The following is a 24568-nucleotide window of genomic DNA, read 5'->3' as shown; positions in this document are numbered from 1 at the left end:
CGTCTGATATGATCTGAGCTCCTGTCCAGCCGGGACAAGTATGCAGCCTTGTGCAGGGCAGTCCTCTTATACCACTCCGCCTCCTTCTTCCCCCTCCCTCAGCGCCCCGGGGTGCAGGCGGGGCTGGAGCTTGGATACTTCTTCCTGCTGGCTCTGGTTATCTGAACCCCTGAGGCAGCCAAAGCAATTGGTATCACCCCACTCTCTTTCCACCCTTCTTCTTGAAGCCAGGTTGCCAGGTCGCCAGGTCGGGCGGCACCCAGCTCACTCACCCACACACATTCTGGCTCTGGAGGTCAGGGCTGCATGGGGGAGGACCAGGTGCTTCGGCTTGGAGGGGTGGGAAAGGGGTGGAGCAAAGGTTGGCCCTGCTATGGCTCCTCCCTTGGACCTTTCTCCTACCTTGGTCCCCTCTCAGGGCTGGCCTGGACCCTACACCCTAAATCTGACCAGCCTGTGGGGCTTATATGGGTTGCATCCCTCTTGCCTTTGAGCCTGAACCAGGTATAATAAAAAGGAGTAACATTCATATCATTCATAGGTTTATCTGTATATTGTGTATTGATAACAAAAGTGTCTGTACTAAGTATTATTATATAATGTGATTTTTTTCTTTTAGTACTAGGTATCAAGTCCTTCATGCAGAGCTATATTCCCAGTGTTTTTTTAAAATTTTGAGATAAGGTCTTGCTAAGTCACTAAACTGTCCAGGCTGGGCTCAAATTTGTGATTCTGTTGCCTCAGCCTCACAGAGTGCTGGGGATTACAGACATGTGTCATTGAGCCTGGCTTTTAAGTTTTTTTCCTTGTACAATATCCGGAACACTTTCCCCTGTCAGTACATTTGATCATTTCCCCTTCCTTTTGAACATTGTGTAATATTCCATACTATTGTGTTAGTATTGTGACTTATGTAATTGGCCTCAAATTGAAGTTCATTTGGGGAGTTTTGGTTGTAACAGGGATGAGCCATCCATTCATTTTTGCTCATGGTGTCCACCACAGAAGTATCCACTGAGTATCTATTGGGTTCCAGGAACCATTCTGGATACTGGGGGCATAGCAGTGAACCCCCCAGCCTGAGACTCCTGCTATTGTAGATCTGCCTGCTCTAGTGGGCTAGAGACTATGAATGCAAAAATACGCACATGGAATATAGAATTCGCTAGGTGGTAGTAAGTGCTGTGGAAGGAAATAAAAGCAAGGAAGAGGGTTGAAGGGATACTGGTGCCCTGTCCTCAAGGACCCCTGGGATGATCCTATCATGTTAGAAGGTCAGAAGACACCATTTGAAGGTGGCTCTTCAACCAAAGCTTGGAGGGAATGAGGGAGGGGCTCAGGCGGAACCTGGGGGAGGTGAGTTCCAGCCAAGTGAAGAGGCAGATGTGTTAGATGAGCAGCATGGTGAGTGTCCTAGCAGGAAAGTCATTGTACTCAGAGCTGAGTGAGGGGCAGAGGAGAGGCAATGGAGCCAGAAATATAACAGGGTTCCGAAAGTCTGGAGCCCTGAAGGTCAGACTCAGATGGGAACCATGTTGTGATTATTATTTCAACACAAACTCCTAAAAGCAGAGTTAACATCAATTTCTACATCAGACCCGATGCAGTCTTTAATCCTGAGCTCAAACCCACTCTCAGTCCTGATCCATAACCCAATTCCATCTTCCACTCCTAATCTGACCCATAATAGATATTATTGCTGCCTACCCAAGCACTCACTCCTTTACATCTCTTTCTGACCCGATTCTGCTTGGATAATCGTTTATCCTCATCATGACCCTAATGCTGGGTGAGCCAAGTGTAGGAGACACACTGTGCTTGACACTGATTGGTTTAGAGGTGGACAGGTGATTCTTGTCTGGCCAATGGGGAGTGAAGGAAAGCTGGGTGAGCCAAGTGCAGGAGACACACTGTGCTTGACACTGATTGGTTTAGAGGTGGACAGGTGATTCTTGTCTGGCCAATGGGGAGTGAAGGAAAGACCACTGGGAATTTCTGAGAACAATTTTTGCTATCTTCAGAGTCACTGGAAGGGTTCTTGTTTCTTCTGCTAGATGATGTCCATTCTGGATGCAAATTCTGGCACTGTGGCAGCTCTCCTGGGACCATCAGGGTAAGTGGATGGTGGATCAAGCGTAAATACTGCAGACGGCCAAGCAAAGTGATGATCGTCTGGGTCTTTGATGACACTGTTGTGTTGGTAAATTATCCAACTATGGAATCTCCTCATCTTGTGGCTCTGCCAGGCTTCCTGTCTGGGATAATTATTTGGTCCTTACAGCCAAATTCATCCTTACCAACACCTCGGTGTTGAACCCAAATCCCAACTTGGATCCCAAATAAGATCAAGAACCATGAATCCAAGTCCAGTTTTACCTTGACTCCTTATTTGTAACCATGGCAGTCCACAAGGCCAATGTTCCTCTAGTGCTGGCTCTCTCCCTGGCCATCGTCCCTCACCTGGCTCAGACCTGGTTCTGTAACATGTTTAGTGAGCATGTGTTGAGCACCAACTGTATGATAGGCTGGGTGAGATGCTGAGCATGCAGTGATGCATAAATCTAGGTAGAATCCCTTTTCTCAGAGTGCTGACAATCTTGTGTAAACAGACAATAAGGAAATAACCCTAATAAACAACTATAAAATTGCAGCTATAAAATTTGTTCTGAAGGAGAGATGCAGGGGTTCTGAAGCACGCCAGGCAGTTGGACCCAGGAAGCGACAGTGAGCTGAAAGCTGAAAGCACAGTTAAGTGTTAACTGGAAGAACATGGGAGGAGCAAGGAGAGCAATGTGTGGAGGAAACAGCACCCACAAAGGCCCAGGGCTGGAGGCAGGGTGGATGCAGCCCAGGGCCAGACCACAAAGTGCCTTTCATGGCACAGGGCGAGTCTGACAAAGAAGAGTGCTTTGGACTTCAGGGAAATACCATAACCAGATTTGTATTTTCAAAACATCACTCTGGCTGCTGTTTAAGGAGGGATTTAGGAAGACGGGAAGATGTTGGCAGACCATGAAGGAGTCATTGTTGTCTAGATGAAAGATGATGGTGATTTGGATAAGGGCACTGGCAGGTGGAGATGACATTAAGTAGACAGATTCTGACTGGATTTATGAAAGAGAATCAACAGGCTGTGGTCATGCAGTGGATGGACAAGTGGAGACACAGAAGATGTCAAGGCTTTAAATTCTTACTGGGGGTGGTGGTGCTATTAATGGATAAGACATGGTCAAGTGTGGTTGGTGGCTTCTCAGAAAGGCAAAAAGGCCTCAGAGGCTGGCCTCATGCATATCTCTAATGCCCACTGACACCAATCTTGACATGGCCCCAGGCTTAACCCCAGGCTCCTACTTGTACTTCATGTGAAGCCAAAATCTTGCTTCATCCTTGACCAACTTCAGTATATACCTAAACTCAGACCTAAACTTGAGTTTCTGACCCAGTTATTAATGCAGGCTAGAATCCAACTTCAGCTAACCTCAACTCTGACTCTTGATCTGATCCTGAACTCCTAACCGTAAGTCAAACTGAGCCTGGACTCACACAATGAATACCCACCATAGCCTCAGTCCCCAAAGTACCTCATAGACAACACAGACTTCAGTCTCAACTCCTGACATATTGTAGGAAGCCCACGCTGATTCCTGCCCATAAACCCACCCAAGTGGCCATCCAGCACCAACCCTAATGCTGTCTCAAACCCACCCTTGTCCTTATTTCCAAGCCAATTTCTACTGAAATCCCAATTTCATTTCCATTACCAACTTACCTGCACTCCACCTTCATTTCCCCAACTCCACACACAATTTTAACCTTTTATTCCACACAAACTATAAAACAAATCCTTTCAACTAACATCATTATAATGTGGATCCCATGCGAAGTTTAAACTAAGTCACTAAACCTGATGCAAATTTCAACCTCAGTCCTCAACACTCTCAGTATTCTGTTAAAAGGGGAGAAGAGCTGTGCTACTCCGGAGCTCTGCTAGCACTCCCAAGTCACCAGATGTGTTTGTATGTCTGTCACTCAGAGTTCTGGTCCTAAGTAATCTGGCTCTGTTGCTAAATCCTTGTCTTCATAAGCAAAGATGTTCATTGTTGTTTTCTTTACCACCCATGTCAGACTGGAAAATATATGAGAAAACTAAATAAATACTTGTTTGCAAGCCTCTGGCATCCACAGATCCACTGCCTTTATACTCAGTCCTGCTTTGATCTCTGAGCCATTCTGCCATCTCACTGGGGTAGGGTAGAAAGAAAGTGTCCTCACAAGTTAGTCCAACCCAGGTTTGTTGCCTAGCCTGTGACTTCATTTTTCTGAGTCTGTAGCCCTTCTCTAAAGTGGAAGAGAGCAAAGCCTACTTCTTGAGCCAGCTGAGAGGGTTCCATAAATTATGGATGGCAGATTGAGGGGCGCATATCAGGCACTGATTTAACACCACCTTCCTTACCTCACTACCCAGGGAATGAAGCAGTTTCAGTATCTTGTCTATCTGCACGTAGTGTGATATGTGCTTCTCAGACCTTGTCTCTATTCTGCCTCACATCCGCCCAAGTAAGAACTGTCATCTTCATTTTATAGATGAGGAAACAGAAATTTAAGAGAGATTAGATCACTTGAGCAAAATTGCATAGCTAAGGAGGAAGAAGGGTCAGAATTTGAATGCTGGGAATGCAGAAGCCTATAGTATTACCACTGTACACACACACACACACACACACACACACACACACACACACACATATACACACACACTCAGCATGAAATTCCTCGTTCCACCCTCGCATGCCTTGAATCTCGTTTGTCTCAAAGCAGACTCTTAATGATGCATTCCCTGGTCCTACTAATGATGCTCACCCCCCACGTTGGTGAGAGCCTAAATTCCTGCCCCCCTGTGTCCTCTGAGGTTAACATCAATACCTATTACTAAGTTCCACCCAGACACCCAGCTTCATACCTCTCTCACCCTCAGATTCATGTCCTAAACCTTTGTCTGATGACTCACCTTCCGGCTCATGACCACACATGAGAACTGGCATCTGACCATTCTGCCAGCTGTGCCCTGCCCTAAGGGATCCAGGACACAATGACTCTAGCACCTCCTAACTCAGCCTCTGGGTTCTGATGGACCATTGTTTTTGACTTTCTGGATTCCCTTCCCCCTTCTTTTAAGAACAACACTTCACTTTGCGGGGAGATGCTTCCTCATTTCCTGTAGTTCTGGTGAAACTGTCCATCATAGTTGTCTAATCCCACCAACCCACTTGACTCAGGTCAAGCCAATAAGATCCATGCTTTCTCCCTGGCAACAATGACAAACCTAAGGAGCAGGCCCTGTTCACCTTGTCAGAGCTGGAGATTCATTTGGACAAGGCATCTTATACATCCACATCTCTTGTGGAGAATGGCCTTCTAACAAACTTGGGCAGCCATATTTCATATCACATGACTTCAAATGGCCAATGATTGACTCAGATTGGTCACCTGACCAGAACACAATCAAACAGTTGGCCACTGAGTTACCTATGATGTGGTTGGATGAGAAAATGTGAGGTGGACCAGTCATATTCCTTCTCTCTCTGTCTCTTTCTTTCTTCTGCAATACTGAGGATTAAAACTAAGGGTGCTCTACCACAGAGTTACATACCCAGCCCTTTTTATTTTAAGGCAGATTCTCACTAAATTGCCTAGTCTGGATTTAGATTAGTCCTTTGTAAGAAGATAAAGTACTCTGAGAAATCCTAGCAGAGTGGCTGTTTATATCCTTGTAATAACCAACCTTCTTATGTTTCCCTAAGAAGATTTATGTTAAGCTTTTGCTCTACTGACAACTTTCGCAAATGCTTTTTGTTCCACACTTTAATTTGGGCACAATGTTCATTTTTTCTATTGATACCCCTAAACAGCTGGTACATTGTGAAAAAAATTTCTAGACTTTGGAGGATTTTCAAAGTATTATTTTCTTACCTGTTGGTTGGTTTCATGAGTGTTGACTTGTGAATATTTACTGTACTCTTCTATGCATATCTAACAACTGGGAAAAAGTAGGGAGCAACTCCCCATGATCTTTAAACACTTAGGCTGCTCAGAAAAATTGAACAAAAACTTTTTCAAGACTGCTTTCCATAGACTGGCCTCCTTGATATTTTAATATCCTTTCTCCCCTAAAATCATCCTCCCACTCACTCAAGTCTTATCAAAAAAAAAAAAAAAAGAGTGGGGAGAATTATTTTGGGTGCTGGTACTGGCCATAGAATCCATGGGGTCCTGGTCTTTCAGATCTCCTAAAAGCCAGACACCAAGATGCATCCCCTTCTGATCCATCCCTCCTCACAGGGCCAAAACACAGACAGGCAAGCAAGCAGCAGGGGTCTGTTTATTGAAAGAGATCCACAGCTTTTTCTGGGATCAGCCCTTATTGCCCATGGTCTTCTTGATCCAGTTGAGGTAGCGGCAGATGTTGGTATAGACACCAGGCTTCTTGGGCCGCCCACAGGGGTCTGAGCCCCAAGATGTGATGCCCTGGAGGACTCCATTACACACCAGTGGTCCTCCAGAATCGCCCTGGAGGAGATGGGTAGAGAGCAAGTGCCCAAACTTTCTTCCTGTTGCTTCTAGTATTTATACTAGTTCTTTAATGTGATTGGTCCCCTATAGCCAATGAGGATAAAAGCATTGTCCCCTGAGGCCAATCAGAAGTGAGAAGATGGGGCATCTGATGTACAAGAGGCAGACAGGGTGTCTAAGGGCGATGGCCAAAATCGAGGCCAATGAGGGAAGAGAGTGAAGGAAGTCCAGAGGGTGCAATCCAGAGAGAAGGCTGTGGGGGATTACATGGAGGAACTGAGATGCTGTTTGCTCCGTAGATTCCAGTTGCCAGACATGGGAGAAAGCAGCAGGGTTCTTGTGGTCACACAGACATGCACCACCCCAGATGCCCAAGGGACAATGGGAGGAATCTCTGTATAGAGCCCATTGCCTTTATGGAAGAATGGAGAGATTTCTGCTTTCACGGCAATATCACTAATAGAAATGAATCCACTCTTGGCCAATGAGGAAGAAGGCATTGTCTCCAGGGATTGATTGTTAATGATGGGGGGCTGGAGCTTTAATGAAGGAGACAAAGCCAGGGGACACTAGGCCTGAGTTACAGCCAACAGGAAAGAGAATAGTGTACCTATGAGAGATCCGAAGGGAAGTGGGTAGAAATTTCCTGAGGGGACATCCACATGTTCCCTGGCCAGTTGGTGAGGCAGCATTACTCCCTAATGAGCCCATCATCTCAGGGCTCAGAGAGAAGTAGCTGACTTCCTGGCCAGTGGTGGTGTGGGCACAGATTCCAAGGAGGAGACCTGGGAAGGGGAGCAGGGAGCTTGCCTAGCCTCCAACCCGACTCTCTCCTTTGCGGACACCTCTCCTCAGCATCCAACCTACCCTCTCTGCTTCTCATCCCTCAGGCCAAGCTTTCCAAGAAAATGGCACCGATAATCAATGTTCCTGGTCCCTACGCTGTGTACCCTTCAGGGGGAGCATGGCTTCTTCTGAACCTGACTCCACTCCGTAGGGGAAAGAGCAACCTCTCTGGCTACTAACTCTTTGAGGTCACCTTCCCCAGTACTCCTCCCCAAGCCTCGTGCCTCTATGGGACAGGTGCAGGATGGGGAGAAGAGGATTTCGGAAGTCACTCACCTGACAGGAGTCGGCCCCGTCGCTGTTGCCCGCACAGATCATGCCATCCGTGACCTGGCCTGGGTAGGCCTCCTCACACTTCTTCTGGGAAATGATCTCCACCTCTGCACAGTTGAGGGTGTCGGGGAAGTTCTCTGAGGAGGAAGAGCTTGTGAGAGAGAGCGGCCCTTTGTGTTCATCTTGGTCTGGCTCTCACCTACCTTTGCCCACCCAAAGCTTGGCACATTTCTCAGGGGCTATCAGTTCCCCCCACACCAAGAAGAGCTGTGCCCCTGGGGAGAGACTTGGAGGTGGCCCCTTGTGTCACCTCTGACCTTCTACCTCCAATGGCACTGCCCTCAGACCACCAGGTTCTCAATTTCTGATTGATCTTCCTTTCTCCAAATGTCACCTCTTAGAAGCCTCCAGAAGTAATGACTAACTAAAACACTAGCCCTCCACCACACTCTTCTATGCCCGCCACAGTAACTCACAGCAGCACTTAACTCTACCTAATATTTTGTTTTGCATTTATTTGTTTATTGTGTATTTTCCCCACCTCGTAAGTGACCCCATTAGAACAGAGACTTTGTGCCTGAGGCATGCTAGATGCCCACTGAATAAATATTGACTTAATTACTGAAAGTGGAATTCTCTTATTAATCTTCATGGAATTCTCTTATTAATCTTCATTCTCTTATTAATCTTCCCAGACATGACTGGGAAAAGCTCCTGTATGCCAGAAACTACGTTTGCAATCTCATGTGAATTTCCCAACAACTCTTTGAAGGAGGTATGCATTATTTAGCCATCCATCCATCCATCCATCCATCCATGCACCCATCCATCCATCCTTCCATCCATCCACCCAGCCATCCATCCATCCACCTATCCATCCATCCTTCCATCCACCCATCCACCCACCCATCCATCCATCCACCCACCCATCCATCCATCCATCCATCCACCCATCCATCCATCCATCCATCCATCCACCCATCCATCCATCCATCCATCCACCCATCCATCCATCCATCCACCCACCCATTCATCCATCCATCCATCCACCCATCCATCATCCATCCATCCAAGAAATATTTACTGAGCACCTACAGTACATAGTTACCATTCCAAGCTCTAGGAACCACAGTGAAAAAAATAGATGTAACTGGGAGCACAGAACTATCCGGTAATGACTCTCAGTGTGCAGAGGAGGAAGGTGAGGGTGGAAGACAAGGAGGGGCTCCCCAGGGAAGAGAAGAGGCAGCGTGGGAACAGGTCTACCTGCTTTGTGAGCAGCTGTGCTTCGACAGCAACACACCGTCTCATTCACAGTGGGAGTAGGACCAGCAGGGACTCCTGTCTGGAGAACCCTACTGCTTGTGTGCTGAGCCCTGATTTTTTTCACCATGAAGGAAGACAAGGGCTTGTCTAGACTCTACTGTCCCCAAGGGATGGCTTCAACAGGGATCCAGACTGAGAAGGGAGTTGGGGACCTGGACCACCAAGTCCTGAGCAAAGAAGGGTGGACTCTTGGGTCAAGGGAAAGATGGGACAGGGCCAGGATCCTGGGTTCAAGGGCAGAAGGGGCTGAAGCGTCTGTTTTCCTGATCCCCCTAGGAGTCCACACATCCTAAGTCTGTTACAGAAGGTATAGAATCCTGGGTAATGAAAGCTGTCTTAGGATAGCACTACCCATCCAAAGGAGGGATTATTTGCAGCCCTGCTGGACAGTCTGTTAGTTCACTCTCTTCCCCACTACTCCTGTCTGGCCTTCCAGGTCTCACTCCTGGGTGAATCCCAACCTCACAGTCACTTTCCCTTCTTTGTCTTCTCCTGGTAGAACAAAGTTTGCCAGTGGCTTGGGGTCCGCTGGGCCAACCAGCTCCTCTTCTCCCTCCCCCGGTGGCCAAGCCCACGCACTACCTCGGGGGCTGGTGACTGTGCCCCAGCCCGATATGGTGCACTTCTGCCCAACTTTGGCACACTGCTTCGCCAGGTCAATGGGCTTCACTTTGGACCCCAGGGATGCCTGCTTGCTTAGTCGGATGAGCATCAGGTCATGATCGTGGTCATCCTTGTTGCTGTTGTTGTAGCAGGGGTGCTGGATGGACTGAGCCACAGAAATGTCTTGCTCCGGTTTGTCCTTACTCTGCAGGCTGTGATCTCCCAGGCGTACCGTGTACCTTCTGGAAATGTGGAGGAGCTTGGGAGCTAGGCCCCTCCTCAATTAGGGCTCAGCCCTCATCCTTCAGGCCCAGGGGTCCAGGCCCAGCCTCCTCCCCACACACAGGGGTCCAGGCCCAGCCTCCTCCCTCAGACCCGGGGTCCAGCTTTCTCCTTTAGGAGCTGAGGCCTCCACCCCACCCTCTTCCCAGTACCCCACCACCCAACATCCACTCACCTCTTTTTACAGTGGGCTGCAGAGAGGACCCACCTGGGGCCCACTAGGACGCCCCCGCAGAGCAGTCGCTCGCCCTGGAACAAGGCCGTCTGCCACGGCTGTGAGTGGGCCTCACACTCATGGCCCTGCAGGACCTTGCTCCCCTGTGCCTCGGTGCGCCCTGCAGCAGGAGGGAGAGGGTTGGGTCGCCACCCTCAGGGGCAGTTCCAGGGCCCGGAAGACCCCTGTGGGTTCAAAGGGACACAGGGCCAGGATTCTGCATGATTCCGCACTCTGCCATCCTGGGCCGGCAGCCTCACTGGGCCACTCAGACACACACATGCACCCCCTGAAGCCCGCTAGTGGTCACCCACGCAACACACACTCTGGCAGCATTCCCTTGGAGTACCCATGCCACCCTCCCTCTGACACGGGCTTCCCATCTCCACCGACTCTCAGAGAGCCCCAGCCACAGGCTTCCCATCCGCGCCCCGGCCCCCGCGTGCCCGCATCCCCCCGGGGGTGCACACGGCTTCCTCAGTACCCTGCTTCCTCAGTGCCTGCCCCTGGCCCTCACCTGCCCAGGAGGCCAGCAGCAAGAGCAGGACTGCCCACATCAGGCTTGCACGGGGCAGGGGGCGTCCCATGGTGGGGCCCGAGAGCTGGAGAGGGTGGGGCGAGGCAGGAAGGGAAGGCCCGACTTCCAGCTCCGGCTTTGGGACTGGGGAGCGAGCGGGGTTCCCGGAGGCGGGTCCTGCCGGAGGAAGATGCAGATCTGGGTTCTCTGGTCTGAGGCAGAAGTGGTATGGGAGTCCCCGTCGCTGAATCTAAGTGCGAGGGGAGGGGTGCCGGAGGGGGGTGTCTCCCACCTGCCACGGAGGCAGGGAACTGGGTCTTGGAGCGATGGGTCTGAGGACAGATGGGAAGAGGAGGGTAGAGGAGGAAGCTGAGGTCTGAGGCCAGGGTCCTGCGCGCTAGGGAAGAAGGAAGGGTCCCTGCGCCTGAGGCCAGCGTCTGAGCACCTCCCACCTCACCTTCCAGAATCCAGGGGCGGGGTCACCTACTGATTCGACCCTGAGGAAGAGGCCCGTACTTCGGTGCTGGCGGCCGGTGCAAGAGTCTGCAGCCTTTTAATCTGGAGTCTCCGCCCCTTCCCCCGCCTCCTGCCGCGGCGGAGCCGGGGAAGCCCCTGAGAACCCTGGAGTCTGTGCCGAGGGGCAGAGGGCCTGAACCGAAATCTTGGGAGGAGGGGATGGAGTCTCGGACTCTGAGGTAAGGGAGCGGAGCGGGGTTCCAGGGAAAGAGCTGGGCCAGGACCCCGGGGCTGAGGGAGGAGGTCTGGGGTCTGGCCCCCAGGGCCCGAGGGAGGAGGGGCCAGGGGCAGAATTCTTACGTCCTTGGGAAGCAAGGGCAGGGAGCCCGATCTTCTCCCGCGGAGGGGGCTGCTGCCAATAACTCCGAATGAAAAAAAAGGCGAGTCCTCCGAGGGCGGACCTGGCCCGCCCGCCTCGGAGGTGAGGGATCTGGGAAGGCAGGTTTGGGAGGCACCGTGACCTCGTTTCCCCTCGCCCGGGGAGTGGCGGGAGCAGCCCCAGCGGGGTTCAAGGGCCTTGCTGCAATAAGGACGATGGAGACATACTGCAGGCGGGACTCACCCGGGACTCGGGCGGGGCGGGGGGAGACCACGTCCTTCGCCCGCCCTCCACCGCCCACCACCGCCCACCAGGCGCCCTCCATCCACAGCGCAAGCCGAAGAAAGGGGCATTTATTGTAAAATAGCCCATTGGCTCAGAAAAGCATCCTCCGGTGGAGTCCCCGCCTGGATTCAAACCCAGGACACGCCCAGGGCAGGGCCGCGAGGGGAGGAGCCGACACTGGTGGAGTTCCACGTGGGCGGAGCTGCTGCGCCATGACGTCACAGGGGCGGATCTTCTGGTGGAGGAGGCGTGGCCAAGAGGAGTGGCTTCTATAGAAGTCCCATTGGGCAAAGTTAGGGGGCGGGACTATTTAGTAGGTGTGATCCTTGGGGCGGAGCCACACCTGGACCTTTCCAGGGGGTGGTGCCAGCTCTCGGTGACGTCCTAGGGCGGGGCCTGGCCACTATGAGGGGGCGTGGCCAACCGTAGTCGGCAACTTGCGGGGGCGGAGACTGAGCATACAGAGTTTGGTCTCCGGGGCAACCGGAGGTCCAGGGTGTAGACTGTTGCGGCAGAGCACTGCAGTGACACCCTACGGGCTGTTTGCCTCGATGGTTTTTCTGATCCACTCGTCATAGTGGCATACGCTAGTATAGACGGTGGGTCGCCGGGGTTTGGAGCAGGGCTCACCACCCCCAGACACCACGCCCGCCAGGGCCCCCTTGCAAACCAAGGGGCCCCCAGAGTCACCCTGTGTGCCGGAGAAGAGCAGGAGAAACTGTTAGGTCCATCTATTCAACGCTATTATAAAGTGCAATCCAAATGTACAGTAAATGTTTAAAGTTTTCATTACAGTAAAAGGCACATTGCTATTAATCGCCCTCAAAATATTCTCCTTCGCTTCCAACACACTTAGCCCATGGTTCTTGCTACTTTCTGAAGCAGTTCTGGAAGTGCTCTTTCATGAGCGTCTTTAGTTGGGCTCTCCTGGCGGCCTGATGCCCTGATTCAATTCAAAATGTTTACCTTTCATGGTCATTTTGACTTTGCAGAGGAGGCAGAAGTCAGGTGAATAAAGTGGGTAAAGGCACACGAATGTTTTTTCTGAGCCTGCCTTTTTTTGGATGGCACTGGCAGCAGCTTTCACCTTATTTTTGATCACTTCTTGTAATGACACGCAGGAAGGAGGACCTTCAGAATTGAGGACGTCCAGAACTGCTTCAGAAAGTGGCAAGAGCGTGGCATAGGTGTACTTGAAGCAGGGACCTGTTCTGAAGGGTTCATCACAATGTGTCTTTTACTGTAATGGGTATTTTAATGTAAACCTTCACCGTATTTTTCAGTCACCCCTTGTGCACAGGTCACATGTTCCTCCCAGGCACCTAGGAGTGTGACTTTCCGTTCTGTTCTCCCTCAGACCCAGGAGTAAAAGCTCAGAGAGCTGCACATCCCCAGGACTCAGAGTCTGGACCCCCAGACCCCTCCTGTTTCAGATCTCAGAGTCTAGGCTTCCAGCGCTCTCCTCCTCCCGCGCCTTCCCCACAGAAGGGTCTCACCTGGCAGGAGCCCAGGCCCCCTTCCCACCGGCCCGCACAGATCATGGAGTCTGAGATGTGGCCTGGATAAGCCCAGTGACAGAGCATGGGCTCCAGGATGCTGATGTTGGCGCACTGCAGTGTGAGCGGGAACTGCACTGTGGGGAGGAGATCACAGAGGGTCAGCGGCCGCGCCCCCCAGCCAGCAACCCCTGCTTTCTGCACCCTCCCTTTCCCCAGGAGGGGAAAGATAGACAAAATGGTGACATAGTTCCAGCACAGAAGAGTAGCAGAAGGACAGGAGAAGGAAGAGAGGGCCAGAAAAACAGGAGTAAAACAGAAAGATGCGAAGAAGAGGCACGTGTGGGATTCACATACTGGGAAACAGACCTCTTAAGGGGAAAGATGCTCAGAGGACACAACGAAGAAATGTGAAAAAACAAGCCCGGGGCATCAAGCAGGAGAGCACAGTGCAATAAAGGGACAGATGATCACTGAGAGGGAGGGAGACGTGGAGGTACTGGATATAGATGAAGCGGGCAGCACATTCAGCAGAGACAGAGAGGGATGTAGAATATGCATATGCATCTCTGTAACACTCTGCTGCAGACTGAGGTGTACCAGGAGCTTTCTCGGTAAACAGCGTGGCCAGCCAGCAGACGGTAGGGTGAGCGGCAGCGGACCTGAATCTGGAGGGAAGGTGTCAGTCTGTACTGGCTTCCCAGGGATTGCTGTCTGGGGAACTATGACTTTTTCAACAGAATCCAGAAACATGGCTTTTACATAAGATGCCCCAGGTCTTAGGTAGCAGTAGCAGCCCATTTGGACTGTTTTTAAAGTCTGAAAACTCATACTGGTTGGCCAGCGGGTTGCCGATGTGGGACTGTGAGAGAAGCGATTTGTCCCAATTCTAAGATTCACATCGCTAAAATCCTGATGTGTCTTCCAATCAGTGGTGTCACACTGCCCATGGGACCTTTCTTTTTCCCCCACTTTTCGCAGTTCATAAAATGATGCATCTTAAGGTTGCTGGCATTTGAGATGTGATGAGATACGTCAGTAGATACAAAGGGAAGAGGAGGAGTCAGAGAACAGACCCTGGGCCGAGACACAGGGAGCGGAGCGTGTCATAGGCAAGGCCGTACCCTTGGGGCTGGACACCGCCCCCCAGCCTGAGATGAGGCACTTAGTGCCTGGGGAGACGCAGGTCTTGCTGATGTTGAGGGGCTGCACAGCAGGTCCCAGACGCGCCGGCCTGGGCAGCCGGATCAGCATGATGTCATGGTTGTGGTCGTTGGCGCTGAGGTCCTTGTTGAACCCCGGGTGGGGGAAGAAGTCTGTAGCCAGGAACAGCTGCTCTGGACCCTCCCACCGCCACAGATGGTGCTCCCCAAGACGGACCCACAAATGCCTGCTGGGACAGACCTCAGGGGTCAGGCCTAGGGGAGGCGGGGGGCGGGGGCTTCTCAGCCCCAGTCTTCTACTTCTGTCCATCAGGGTGGTGTTGGTCTTCCACATGCCTCACGCCCTTTCTGGGTTCCTGCTCCCCTCTGTGACTTCTTGTCTGCCTTGCTTTTGTAGCTTTCCCCGCAAAGCGTCACACTCGTAACTTACCACGCGTGCAAAGTAAGCCTCCCTCCACGCTGCCCCATCTGGAGCCTCAGTGGTGTTCTGGATCCCCTGGGAACCTTGTGGGCCTGTGGGGGCCCCACCTATCCCACAATAACAACCCCACCCCTACCCCCACAAGTCTGGTGGCTTCTGTGGGAGTGACTCTGAGGACGTTTGGGGGTGTGTGTGTGGAAGGGGATGGGATATGGAAAATCCCCTGATTGGGGGTCATCTGTAAACTTAGGCTTTTTTATTTCTCATATCCTTCACCCACCTGGGCGCGTCTTCCTCAGGTCTAACGTTAGGCTCTCGCTCTTCAGTCTCAGCCCACGTATTTTGCTCTGAACAGTTGGGGGCCCTCTGGGGTCTACATTTCCTTTTCTCAGCCTCTGAGCTCTGACATTAGGCACCAGGCTAATGAATGAGAATTCAGTTTCCCAAGTCCTGAGAATGACATGTTACTTTTTTCTCCGTCCTTTTTTGACACGCTTGAGATCTTGGCTCTGGGCTGGGGAAGTTACCCCCTTCACCCCCATTTTAGCCTGTGACTTCTTTCATCTCCATATCACTCTTTATTCCCTCTTTTGTCTTTGGAGCTAAATCTAAACATTGTTCATCTAGCCTGAATTGCAAGCTGGAGTTAAAAGAGATCATGGAGTTGTTCATGATGGGAAATTCCCACACAGCATCCTTACCAACGTTTGTGCTGTATTTTTTGGATAGAAAAATATTAGAACAGTATGGATGGCCCTCATTCAGAGATAATACAGAAGGGATTTCTGTATCATGTAGATTCTATGATTCTATTAGAATACCCAGAATCTAAGATTCAAGAATTCTAAGATTCTAACACTACACTTTCCATGATTCTTGAATTTTAAGAGGCTCAAGTTTGAAAATTTTATGGCTCCAAGATTCTAACAATCTATATTTCTCTGGCTCAAAAAATCCAAGATTTAAAAACTATCTGCATGAAGTCTAATACTTAAAGCGTTTAGAGTTCTAGTATTCTGGGACTGTAAGACTAAAATTTTACCATTATAGAAATGTAGTAAACCTATGTATGGTTTCATAAATTTTAGGGTCTAGAATTTAAATAGTTTAAGATTTCATGACTTTCCCAATTAAAACTTCCTGTTTTTTAAGACTGGGATTATATAATTCTGGGATACTGGAGCACCAGATTCTACATGTTTATGAAAACTGTTTTCCAGAATTCTCTCAGTCAAGGTTCTAGAATTCTATGGATGACAGTATTGTGAATCAAAGATTCTAGGACTAAGTGTCTACATTCAGCAAACCAAGAGCACTCTGAAACTAAGTTTCTAGCATTGTGTTAGCCAGTAGAGCCAGCGAACACCTGAAATGTGTAGTCCAAATTCAGATTGTTCTATGTATGAAATTCACGCTGGATTTTGAAGTCTTACTATAAAAAAGGGGGGAAGGGAAAAGATAACTATGGCATTCATAATTATTGAAAAATAGTTACATGTTAAAATAATATTTTGAGTATGTCTAGTTAAATCTATTATTATATTAGTTTGAATAATTAAGTTCCCCAGACTGGGCTCGAACTTGCAGTCCTCCTAGAAAACTTACGCTTATAGTGGTGAGTGGTGTTACATTTCCCATGAACAGCACTGATCCGGAACACTAAGATTATTCTTATACTCACTGAATCTATGATTCCAGAATTTCATGGGCCCAAGATTTTAGGATTCTATAACTCTGGTTTTCTCAGGGTCAGAGGGTAGCATTTTAACTGAACTTCCAACCAGAAGGCTCTCAGATGGTCTCAAAACTCTTAGAACCGGATATTTCAGGATCTGGAATTTTGGAATCTGGGAAGGTTACCCTCGGTAATCCTGAGTTGGATGTGCAGCATCAAACAAGGAGTGCCTGCTTTTCCTGCCTACTGCTCCTTCTTCCCCTAACAAGGAAGCACCCTCCTCCTCTCCTAGCCCCCCACCCGCTGCCCAGGGCAGCTACTCCTGGGTACTCACGGCTTACGGCAGTGGGCAGCTGTGAGTAGCCAGCGGTCACTGATGAGCGTCGCCCCACAGAAGAGCCGGGTGAGGAAGAAAAGGCCAGCCTGCCAGGGCTGTGAGTTGCGGGTACATTCCTTAGCTCCGATGGCCCGAGTACGTGCCCAGCTGCACCCTGGGGTGGGGTGAGGACAGAGAGGTCGGTGTTGAGCAGGCTGGGAGAGCCCAGGACAGGGTACTGGGAAACGTAGAGGGCAGGATGCAGAAGGCCAGGGCAGGGTGGTGGGCCGCGTGGTGGGAAGACGAGCTGGCCCAGAGGGGCAGTGGGGTGGGAGGCTCACCGGCCAGGAGGGAGAGCAGAGCCCAGATAAATCCCAGCTTCATGACCTCTAAGCGCTGGGTCCTGGGCCAGGCTTGGTATGAGCGCTTCTTTATGGTAAGCCATGCATGGCTTCCTCCTCCCTGAGGCCGCCCCAGTGATTAAGCAGGATTGAGAAATGTCCCCAGGAGGGGAAGCCCCAGGGGTGTGATGGAGGCCTGGGAGGGGAGGTGGGTGCAAGGGACCCCCTCACTGGGATGGGTCCCTGTCGGGATGAGCTGGCCCTGGATGCAGCAGAACCGCAGGAGAGATGGGGCACACAGAGGCTGGGAGTGTCCCCATTCCCCTGACCTCCGGCTGCAAGATCTGGGTCCAGGACCTTCCATGGCCTGGAGGAGGAGGAGCATCCCAAAGGGGGTGCCCTAGGATGGGGGCAGGCTTATTCTGGGTGCAGTGGGGTGTGCCTGGCCAAGCCCACAGCCCAGGATAGAGCAGTGCAGGAAGTCACCCAGAGAGCGAGTAGAGATGGGGGAGCGATCCGCTCGGAGAGGTGGAGGCTCACGGGAGGGAGGTGGGGACCCAGAAGGACGGGGTGAGGAGGAGGGGAAGGCAGGCTGCTGTGCAGGACACAGGCCGTCCCCGCCCCAGGGCTTTGGCCCCTTCCCACAGGGACGGAGGCCTCTCTTGCGGTGTTGGGAAAACTGGTCCCACCTGGATTAACCCACTGCTGTCACAATCTGTCCCCTTCCGCTTTGCCCCATGCCTCAAAGACCCAGGTGCCCCACTATGAGCGATAAAGCACCTACCCCTCTCCCTAACTCCCCCCTTGCCAAATCCTGAGGCCTTTCGTCCTGGTCTTCCGTCCCACCTCCCCCGTCCCCATCACCCATGTTCCCTTCCTCTTCCCCATCTCTCCTTCTCACCAGGTGAGCGGCCCCTGGAGAGCCCAGCCCAGGTCTGACTCATTTCATGTCCCCAGGATCACTCACTTCTGGGCTGGGTTCCCAGGACTCCTCAGAACATGTTCACTGAATGAGTGAATGTCTTTTATTATAGCCTGTGTGTGTGTGTGTGTGTGTGTGTGTGTGTGTGTGTGTGTGAGCTCCTCCCCATCCTTCAAGACCCAACATCAATGCCCCTCTGCTAAGATGTCTTCTCTGATATTTCCTGGAAAAGTCCATCTTTGCCTTCCTTGGGCACTCAAATCCCTCTTCCAGATTTCCATTGCTTGCAGTTCTGCATCTGTCACGTAGCCGTGATAGCCAGGCTGAGGGGCGCTGAGTGAATTCACACACACGAAGCGCTTACGACAGTGCTGGCCACGCGTTTAGTATTCCATCAGCAGGTCCACCCACACCCACGGGTCCTGGGCTGCCTTGACCGCAGTGGGCCGTGGGCAGCAGGTTGCTAGGTTGAGCAGGTTGCCTGCTCTGCAGACAGGGAAGTCCTGCGCCAGCGCCTGGATGTCCACTATTGCTAAGCGATGCACCTACTGCCTTGCAAACCATTTTAGGAGCCACCTGGACTGACGGCTTTCCCTGTGCCTGGCAGTACATACGCGATTCGTATGCAACATCTCCTTAACTTCGTGAGACCCTAACTGAGCAGTGGTCCCCATTTTGCAGAGGGGCCACTGAGGTAGTCATGGATGCAAGGTTACAGGATGACTGAGAAATGCATTTCCTTCCCTGGCTGGTGAACCCATACATATCCTTTATTTTTAAATTTTCAAAAATTGATTGAGTTAGCAGTACCGGGGCTTGAAACTAGGGCCTTTGCACAGAGCTACAGCTCCAGCTTTTTTTATTTTTTGAGACTGAATCTTGCTAAGTTCCCCGACCTGGGCTCAAACTTGCCATTCTCCTGCCTCAGCTTCCCAGAGTCCCAAGGTTACAGGCACACAACGCTGTGCCTGGCTTCTACTTGTCCTTGTTTCTTGTATTTTTGCTGTTGTTGGTTTTTTCCGGTACCAGGAATCGAACTCACGACCTTGCACTTGCCAGGCAGGCGCTGTGCTGCTGAGCTAAATCCCCAGCCCCTCTACTTGTTCTTTACAACCCCACACGAATGTCCCCTCGTGAGAAAAACCTTCAGGCAGAGTTTCCAGACCCTATGTAAGGCGCCTTTACCTCCTTCCCTGTTACGGAGCTTAGCAGCATGTGACCTGTTCATTCAGCAATATGCCAAGGGGCTTCTGCGCCTGACACTCTGGTAAACGGTTAGAAAACAATGAGCGAGCATCTGAGCCCGGGTCCTCATGGACGCCGTGTGTATACACGCACAGGGATGTCACAGAGACCATCAAGAAGCAAACAGCTAACTGAAAGATTTCGGCTTTAATGGTTACACGGCAGAAATAAGCAGAGCGCGTGAGACTGGTGAGTCTTTAGCCAGGGTAATCCAGGCGGGCCTCCTGGAGGAGGCTATGTTTGAGGAAGGAGCTGGATGACAAGAATGTAAGGTTTGCCCGTTTTCTCCCACACCTGACAAGCCGCTTCCTGAGGGTAGGAGTTCGGTGGACCCATCTCCAGTGCCTGGAGGAGGACATGACTCAACACGTGGTGGTGAACGGAATTTAAACGTGAGCTCCCAGGGAGTTCCCACCTACACTGCTTCTGGTCCTAGGGTGACGACCTCACCTGAGAGATCAGACTGACATTTCCTGGGTGTGCTCCCGGGGCGTGATGGGGACCGGCCAGCCGACAGGAAGGGAGCCGGATGCCAAACCCTGCACGCAGGCCTTGCATGCCCAGCTGTGGGCTCTGGGAGCAGGGACCTTGCTGTGCTTGCTACCGTGTCCCTACCATGCAGCCCTGGGCCTGGCATAGAGCAAGTGCTTGAGAAGTGGGTGACTGAAAAGGGGAACAAACAGACTGTACTCCTTGCGAGCTTTGGCGGTGCCTATGTCCAGCTTGGGTTCTGGCTGAAGAGTCCAGGCTAAGTGGAAACGCTCAATACCCATCGGCTTTGCCTGGATTCTGTGTCTAATACCCCTCACCCTGCTCCATTCCCAGCCCAGGATGGAAATATTTACGCAGATATTCAGGGAGGGGAGGACATTCTCTTGTGAGCTCTCAGGACAAAAATCTCAAAGCCAATTAATACCAAGCCAACCAGAGTCCCCACAAACTTCAGAGGGAGGCTTCCGGGCACAGACACTGTGACTGAGGCCCCCCACCTCTGGTTTTGGAGGCAGGGTGGGTTTCCTTGAGCTCCTGTGATCCCACGCACATAGAGAAGGTGCCAGGTGACTCAAACCAACCTAGCTTCCTTCACCACAAACAGTGGGAGGAAAAGAGGAAATTGATAAAAGGTGTCTCCTGAGGCTTGGGAGGGGCATGGGGAATGTGAATCTTCCTGGAGACGGTGTTGGAGGTCTCTCGTGTGCTCTTCCTCCCGGATAGAAGCATCACCACGCCTGAACCAGGAAGGGATCAGGAGGAGTTCAGTCAGTGCTCCCCGATCACCGAGTTCAGGCTTACATGACAACGATCAGAAGGATTCACACGCACACTGCATCATTATCTCCTTGAAACGTGTCTGAGACATAGGCACTTCATCGCCCCCATTTTGCAGGTGAAGAAATCAAGGCCGGAGAGGATACTGGGTGTGTGCCAGGTCACAGAGCAGGAAGTAGTCCAGGAAGCCCGGTGGGTGGGCCCCTGATAGTGTCTCTCACAAGCTGAGTAACTAAACCAGCTTCCTTGCTAGAACAAAATTCTGCCACTGCTTTCTACACACGGGCTCCAGCGTGCGCTGTGAAGAGGAAAGGGCCGGGGTGAGGGACGAGGGTGGGTGGGAACAGGTGTGCATGAGCAGAGAGGCTCCCGTGTGGGGGGAGGAAGAGGGCAGAGGTGCAGGGGTCAAGCGGTCCCGGTCAGTTGGAGCGGATGATTCTCTGGATCCAGTTGGTGTATTTGCAGATCTGGGTGTAGACAGCCGGGTGCTGGACAGAGCCGCAGGGGTAAACGCCCCAGGAGAGGATGCCTTGCAAGGTCTCGTCACACACCAGGGGGCCACCAGAGTCACTCTGGGGAGCAGGGAGGAAGAAGAGACCGCGGCGTGAGCCCTGCCACTTTGCAGTCTGAGGCGATGAAAGGGGGTCAGGGGCAGGAGGGTGGGAGTAGGGTGGATAGAGAGAGGGGGAGGTGGGTGGGTGGGAGCGAGGCGTGGCTTTGGGGTGCACTGGGGTGGGGCAGAGTGGACTTGGAGGTGTGCGTGTTGGGTGGGAGGACGTAGGACTGTGGCTCATAGATCCAGATCCGGAGACAGGAATGTGAGGGGACCTAAGGGTGCGCTTAAGGCGTGAGGAGGGGTTAGGACTGGGGACAGACTGGGGCTAAGGATGGCTGGGGGATGGAGCTGCGGGCAGAGGCAGGGTGTCTCTTCCCCACAGTCTCCCTGTTGTCCCTCCAGGAGTCAGAGATGCTTCCAGGGCCAGCTGTACCTGGCAAGGGTCCTGGCCCTGGTCCAGTCCGGCGCAGATCATGTTGTTGGTGAGTACTCCGGGGTAGAAGACCTCACAGTCTCTGAGGCTCAGCAGAGTGACCTTGGAACAGCTCAGACTCCGGTTGTACTTCACTGATGGGAGAAAAGGCCAGGTCACTCCCGGGCCAGCGCCATCCGCTGGGACCCAGGAGTCCAAATGCAAGGCTGTCTATCCCAGGCCCAGGCCTCCTCCCTTGGACGGGGCTTCCAGGGCCCTCGGTCTTGCCTCTTCGAGTGCTTGTGGTCCCCCAGCCGGCCACGTGGCAGCTGTCTCTCGGGCTGGCGCAGCTATAGGGCAGCCGCAGGGTCCGGGCGCGATGCCCCATCACAGCAGGGCTGCCCAGCTTCAGCAGCATGATGTCGTGCTCATCTGTTCTCCTGGGCAGGATGGGGCCTGAGCCCTGGTGGTACTTGGGGTGAATAAAGGCCTGAGTAGTCAGGCGGAGCTGCTCCCCCTGGAGAAGCAGCAGGTGGTCATCCCCGACTCGGGCCCACAGTGGCCTGGGGAAAGAAGAGGAGGTGGAACAGGGAGGTGGAACATTCATGCAGACTGGGCCATACTGTCTGCATCCCCGGCACGGAGCGGGACGGGAGGGGTCTGAGGGAAGGAGGGGCTGGAGAAGGCGGTCCTGGAATCCCGTGTGAGCTCCTGGGGGCTGGGGATTGAGGCTGGATTCCTGGGTGAGCTCTTTTCCTTTTTCTGCAGTGACAGCCTGCCCCTCCTCCCCAGTGGGGCCTCCTGAGGCACACGTTTTCTTTTAGCTCTAAATTCTCAACTGCAGCTGACTCTGACTTCTTGTCTCTTGCATACACCAAACTATTGCTAAAGGGAACCGGCAGGGGATCCCCTTAACTGACACGGAAGGCCCAGAACTGCGAGAAGGACCACACCGCCTCCTAGCGGTCACAGTGGACTCACTACCTGTCCTACCTTAAGGTAGGGTTAGGGTTAGGGTTAGGGTTAGGGGAGGGCCTCCACGACCAAAGCCACCCAGAGCTCAGAGTCGTAGTGCCCAGCCCCTTCCACCTTCCCTGGGCTGCCAACCCCACTCCCTCCGTGCTATCCTGGAGCAGCGCGCCCTACTTGTTGTTCCAGCAGTGCGCGGCCGTGAGCACCCAGCTGGGGTCCACCAGGACGCCCGCGCAGTGGAATTTGAGGCCGTTGAAGAGGGAGACCTGCCAGGGCTGCGAACCGCGCGGGCACGGGCCACTGGTGTCCGCACTGTAGACGTCCGTGTCGTTCCCAGGCAGCAGCGCCTCCGCGACTGGAGAAAACGGGGGAGAGGGGGCAGGGGAAGCGATCAGAGGACGCAAGGCAAGGGCTGGGGCTGGGGTCTGCGCCGCGGGACTGGAAGGGGTGGGGGCGAAGCCAGGAGGAGAGAAGTAGGGGAACCGTTTGAATAGAGTGGAAGTGGGCGAGGAAAAAGCGTGACAGTGCCAAAGGCGGGGACAGAGTGGAGACAGAAAGGTGTGGGTGCGGAGGAGCCAGGCAGCACGCAGTTAGGGGAGAAAGAGTGGGGCACCAAGGGGGCGGAGTCAGAACCTGTCAGAGTGGCGAAGGGGCGGAGATAGAACGCGGCCGACAGGTGAGGGGCGGGGCGAGAGAGAAGAGGGGCGGTAAGGGGGCGTGGCCAGAGAGAAGGCGGGGATAAGGGGCGGAGTAGAGCCCTGAGCGACGGCGAGGAGGCGTGGCTAGAGCCCAACTGAACGGTTATGGGGCGTGGCCAGAATCAAAAACTGTAGGAGAGAAAGGGTGGGAATACCCAAAGGGGACTGTAAAAGGGGTGAGGGCAAAAAGCGGTAAGATTTGGGATAGAACAGGGCAGAGTAAGAAGGCGCAGGGACAGCATGAGGCAGAGTAAAGGAGAGGAGACAGAATTCCGCGCGGAGAGAAGGGAAGTCGCGATCCTGGAGGTGTAAAGGGGGATGGGGCTGGAACGGGCCGGGACACCCAGGGACGAAGCCGGAGGACAGACACCGAGACGCCGAGCCGCCCCGCTCCGGAACCCTGGATGGGTGCTGGGGTCGCAGGGGGAAAGATAGGTGTAACGGGGCTGGTGATAGAACCTTCTCCACCCCCGGTCTCGGCACCTCCCGCCGCCCCCTGTGCCCCGGCTCACCCCAGAGTTGCGCCATCACTAGCGGAAGCAGCAGCTTCGCCAGGGCCCGGGAGCCAGAGGCGGCAGAAAGGTGGAGGTGCAGGGGTCTCATGGCCGGGCCCTGAGCTGGGGGGCAGGAGGCGGGTTAAAACAGACGATCCTAGTCCGACCCCACCGGGCCACCCCAGCTCGCGGGGACCTTAATTAAGCTGCAGCGGACCGCCGCTGGGACAGTGGGCTACAACAGCCCTGATGGGTACAGTTACCCTAAGGACGCGCCATTGGCTGCCTTCCCCCTCCCTGCGCCCTGCCAGCCCCGGCGCGCCGCCAGGGTCACTGTCCTTCGCAGATGGGGCGAGGCGGGGGGGACCTAGGCTCTGAGCCAGTGGAAGCTCTTCCCAAACCTCACAGTTGGAGGACTTTCCCATCCCTCAGATAAGGAAATCGGGGCTCAAACAGGGCTCCTTCCCATGGGTGGCCTAAGGGTCCCCATCCATCCTCTCCATCCACCCTAGCCAGGGTGGGGTGCATCCCCCTTCACCTGAAAGTCGCCAATAGGAAGGCTGGAAGAGACTCAGAGAGGTGCCTCTACCCTGCTGTGTGGGTTGCCAGAGTCCTCTGCCTGGGGACCCCTGGCCAGACCTTCCCTTTTAACCCTGAAGATCCAGGAAGCTTCCCCTCCCTCCCCGCTGGGGTTCACTCCCTCCCTTTCTCTCTCCTTAATTAAGCTGTGGGTGGGGCTGGCATCCAACCTGGGCCCCAGATTCCTGCCCTGGGAGGGGCCCTGGAATACAGGCTTCTCCCAGTGCCCCAAACACCCTTCTTGGAGCTGAATAACGT

The 24568-nt window shown here is 53.0% G+C and overlaps 3 protein-coding genes across 4 annotated transcripts; all 3 read right to left on the bottom strand.

The window, feature by feature from the left end:
• Positions 1 to 6361: 6361 nt before the first annotated feature.
• Positions 6362 to 11188, bottom strand: Klk8 (kallikrein-related peptidase 8). Its single transcript, XM_013508916.1, has 6 exons — positions 11089 to 11188; positions 10632 to 10808; positions 10076 to 10235; positions 9598 to 9860; positions 7693 to 7826; positions 6362 to 6567 (listed from the first exon to the last, which is right to left on the bottom strand). The coding sequence occupies exons 2-6, from the start codon at positions 10699 to 10701 to the stop codon at positions 6412 to 6414; spliced, it is 783 nt and encodes a 260-aa protein (XP_013364370.1). The 5' UTR covers positions 10702 to 10808; positions 11089 to 11188; the 3' UTR covers positions 6362 to 6411.
• Positions 11189 to 11803: 615 nt separating this feature from the next.
• Klk9 (kallikrein-related peptidase 9) lies at positions 11804 to 18148 on the bottom strand. Of its 2 annotated transcripts, none has more exons than XM_013508917.1 (5): positions 18065 to 18148; positions 16841 to 16997; positions 14372 to 14637; positions 13248 to 13384; positions 11804 to 12442 (listed from the first exon to the last, which is right to left on the bottom strand). In XM_013508917.1, exons 1-5 carry the CDS (start codon positions 18105 to 18107, stop codon positions 12284 to 12286), a joined length of 762 nt encoding a protein of 253 aa, XP_013364371.1. In that variant the 5' UTR covers positions 18108 to 18148; the 3' UTR covers positions 11804 to 12283. The 2 variants fall into 2 exon arrangements, with proteins under 2 accessions (XP_013364371.1, XP_005412778.1); XM_005412721.2 differs by lacking the exon at positions 18065 to 18148 and adding an exon at positions 17164 to 17450.
• Positions 18149 to 19458: 1310 nt separating this feature from the next.
• Positions 19459 to 24409, bottom strand: Klk10 (kallikrein-related peptidase 10). Its single transcript, XM_005412720.2, has 6 exons — positions 24270 to 24409; positions 23750 to 23854; positions 22714 to 22894; positions 21856 to 22130; positions 21589 to 21722; positions 19459 to 21171 (listed from the first exon to the last, which is right to left on the bottom strand). Exons 2-6 carry the CDS (start codon positions 23838 to 23840, stop codon positions 21019 to 21021), a joined length of 834 nt encoding a protein of 277 aa, XP_005412777.1. The 5' UTR covers positions 23841 to 23854; positions 24270 to 24409; the 3' UTR covers positions 19459 to 21018.
• Positions 24410 to 24568: the final 159 nt, after the last annotated feature.

This window comes from Chinchilla lanigera, unplaced genomic scaffold, assembly GCF_000276665.1.
Source record: "Chinchilla lanigera isolate Chin_1 unplaced genomic scaffold, ChiLan1.0 scaffold00157, whole genome shotgun sequence".
Lineage (NCBI taxonomy): Eukaryota > Metazoa > Chordata > Mammalia > Rodentia > Chinchillidae > Chinchilla > Chinchilla lanigera.
This window is presented reverse-complemented; position numbering and strand designations above follow the sequence as displayed.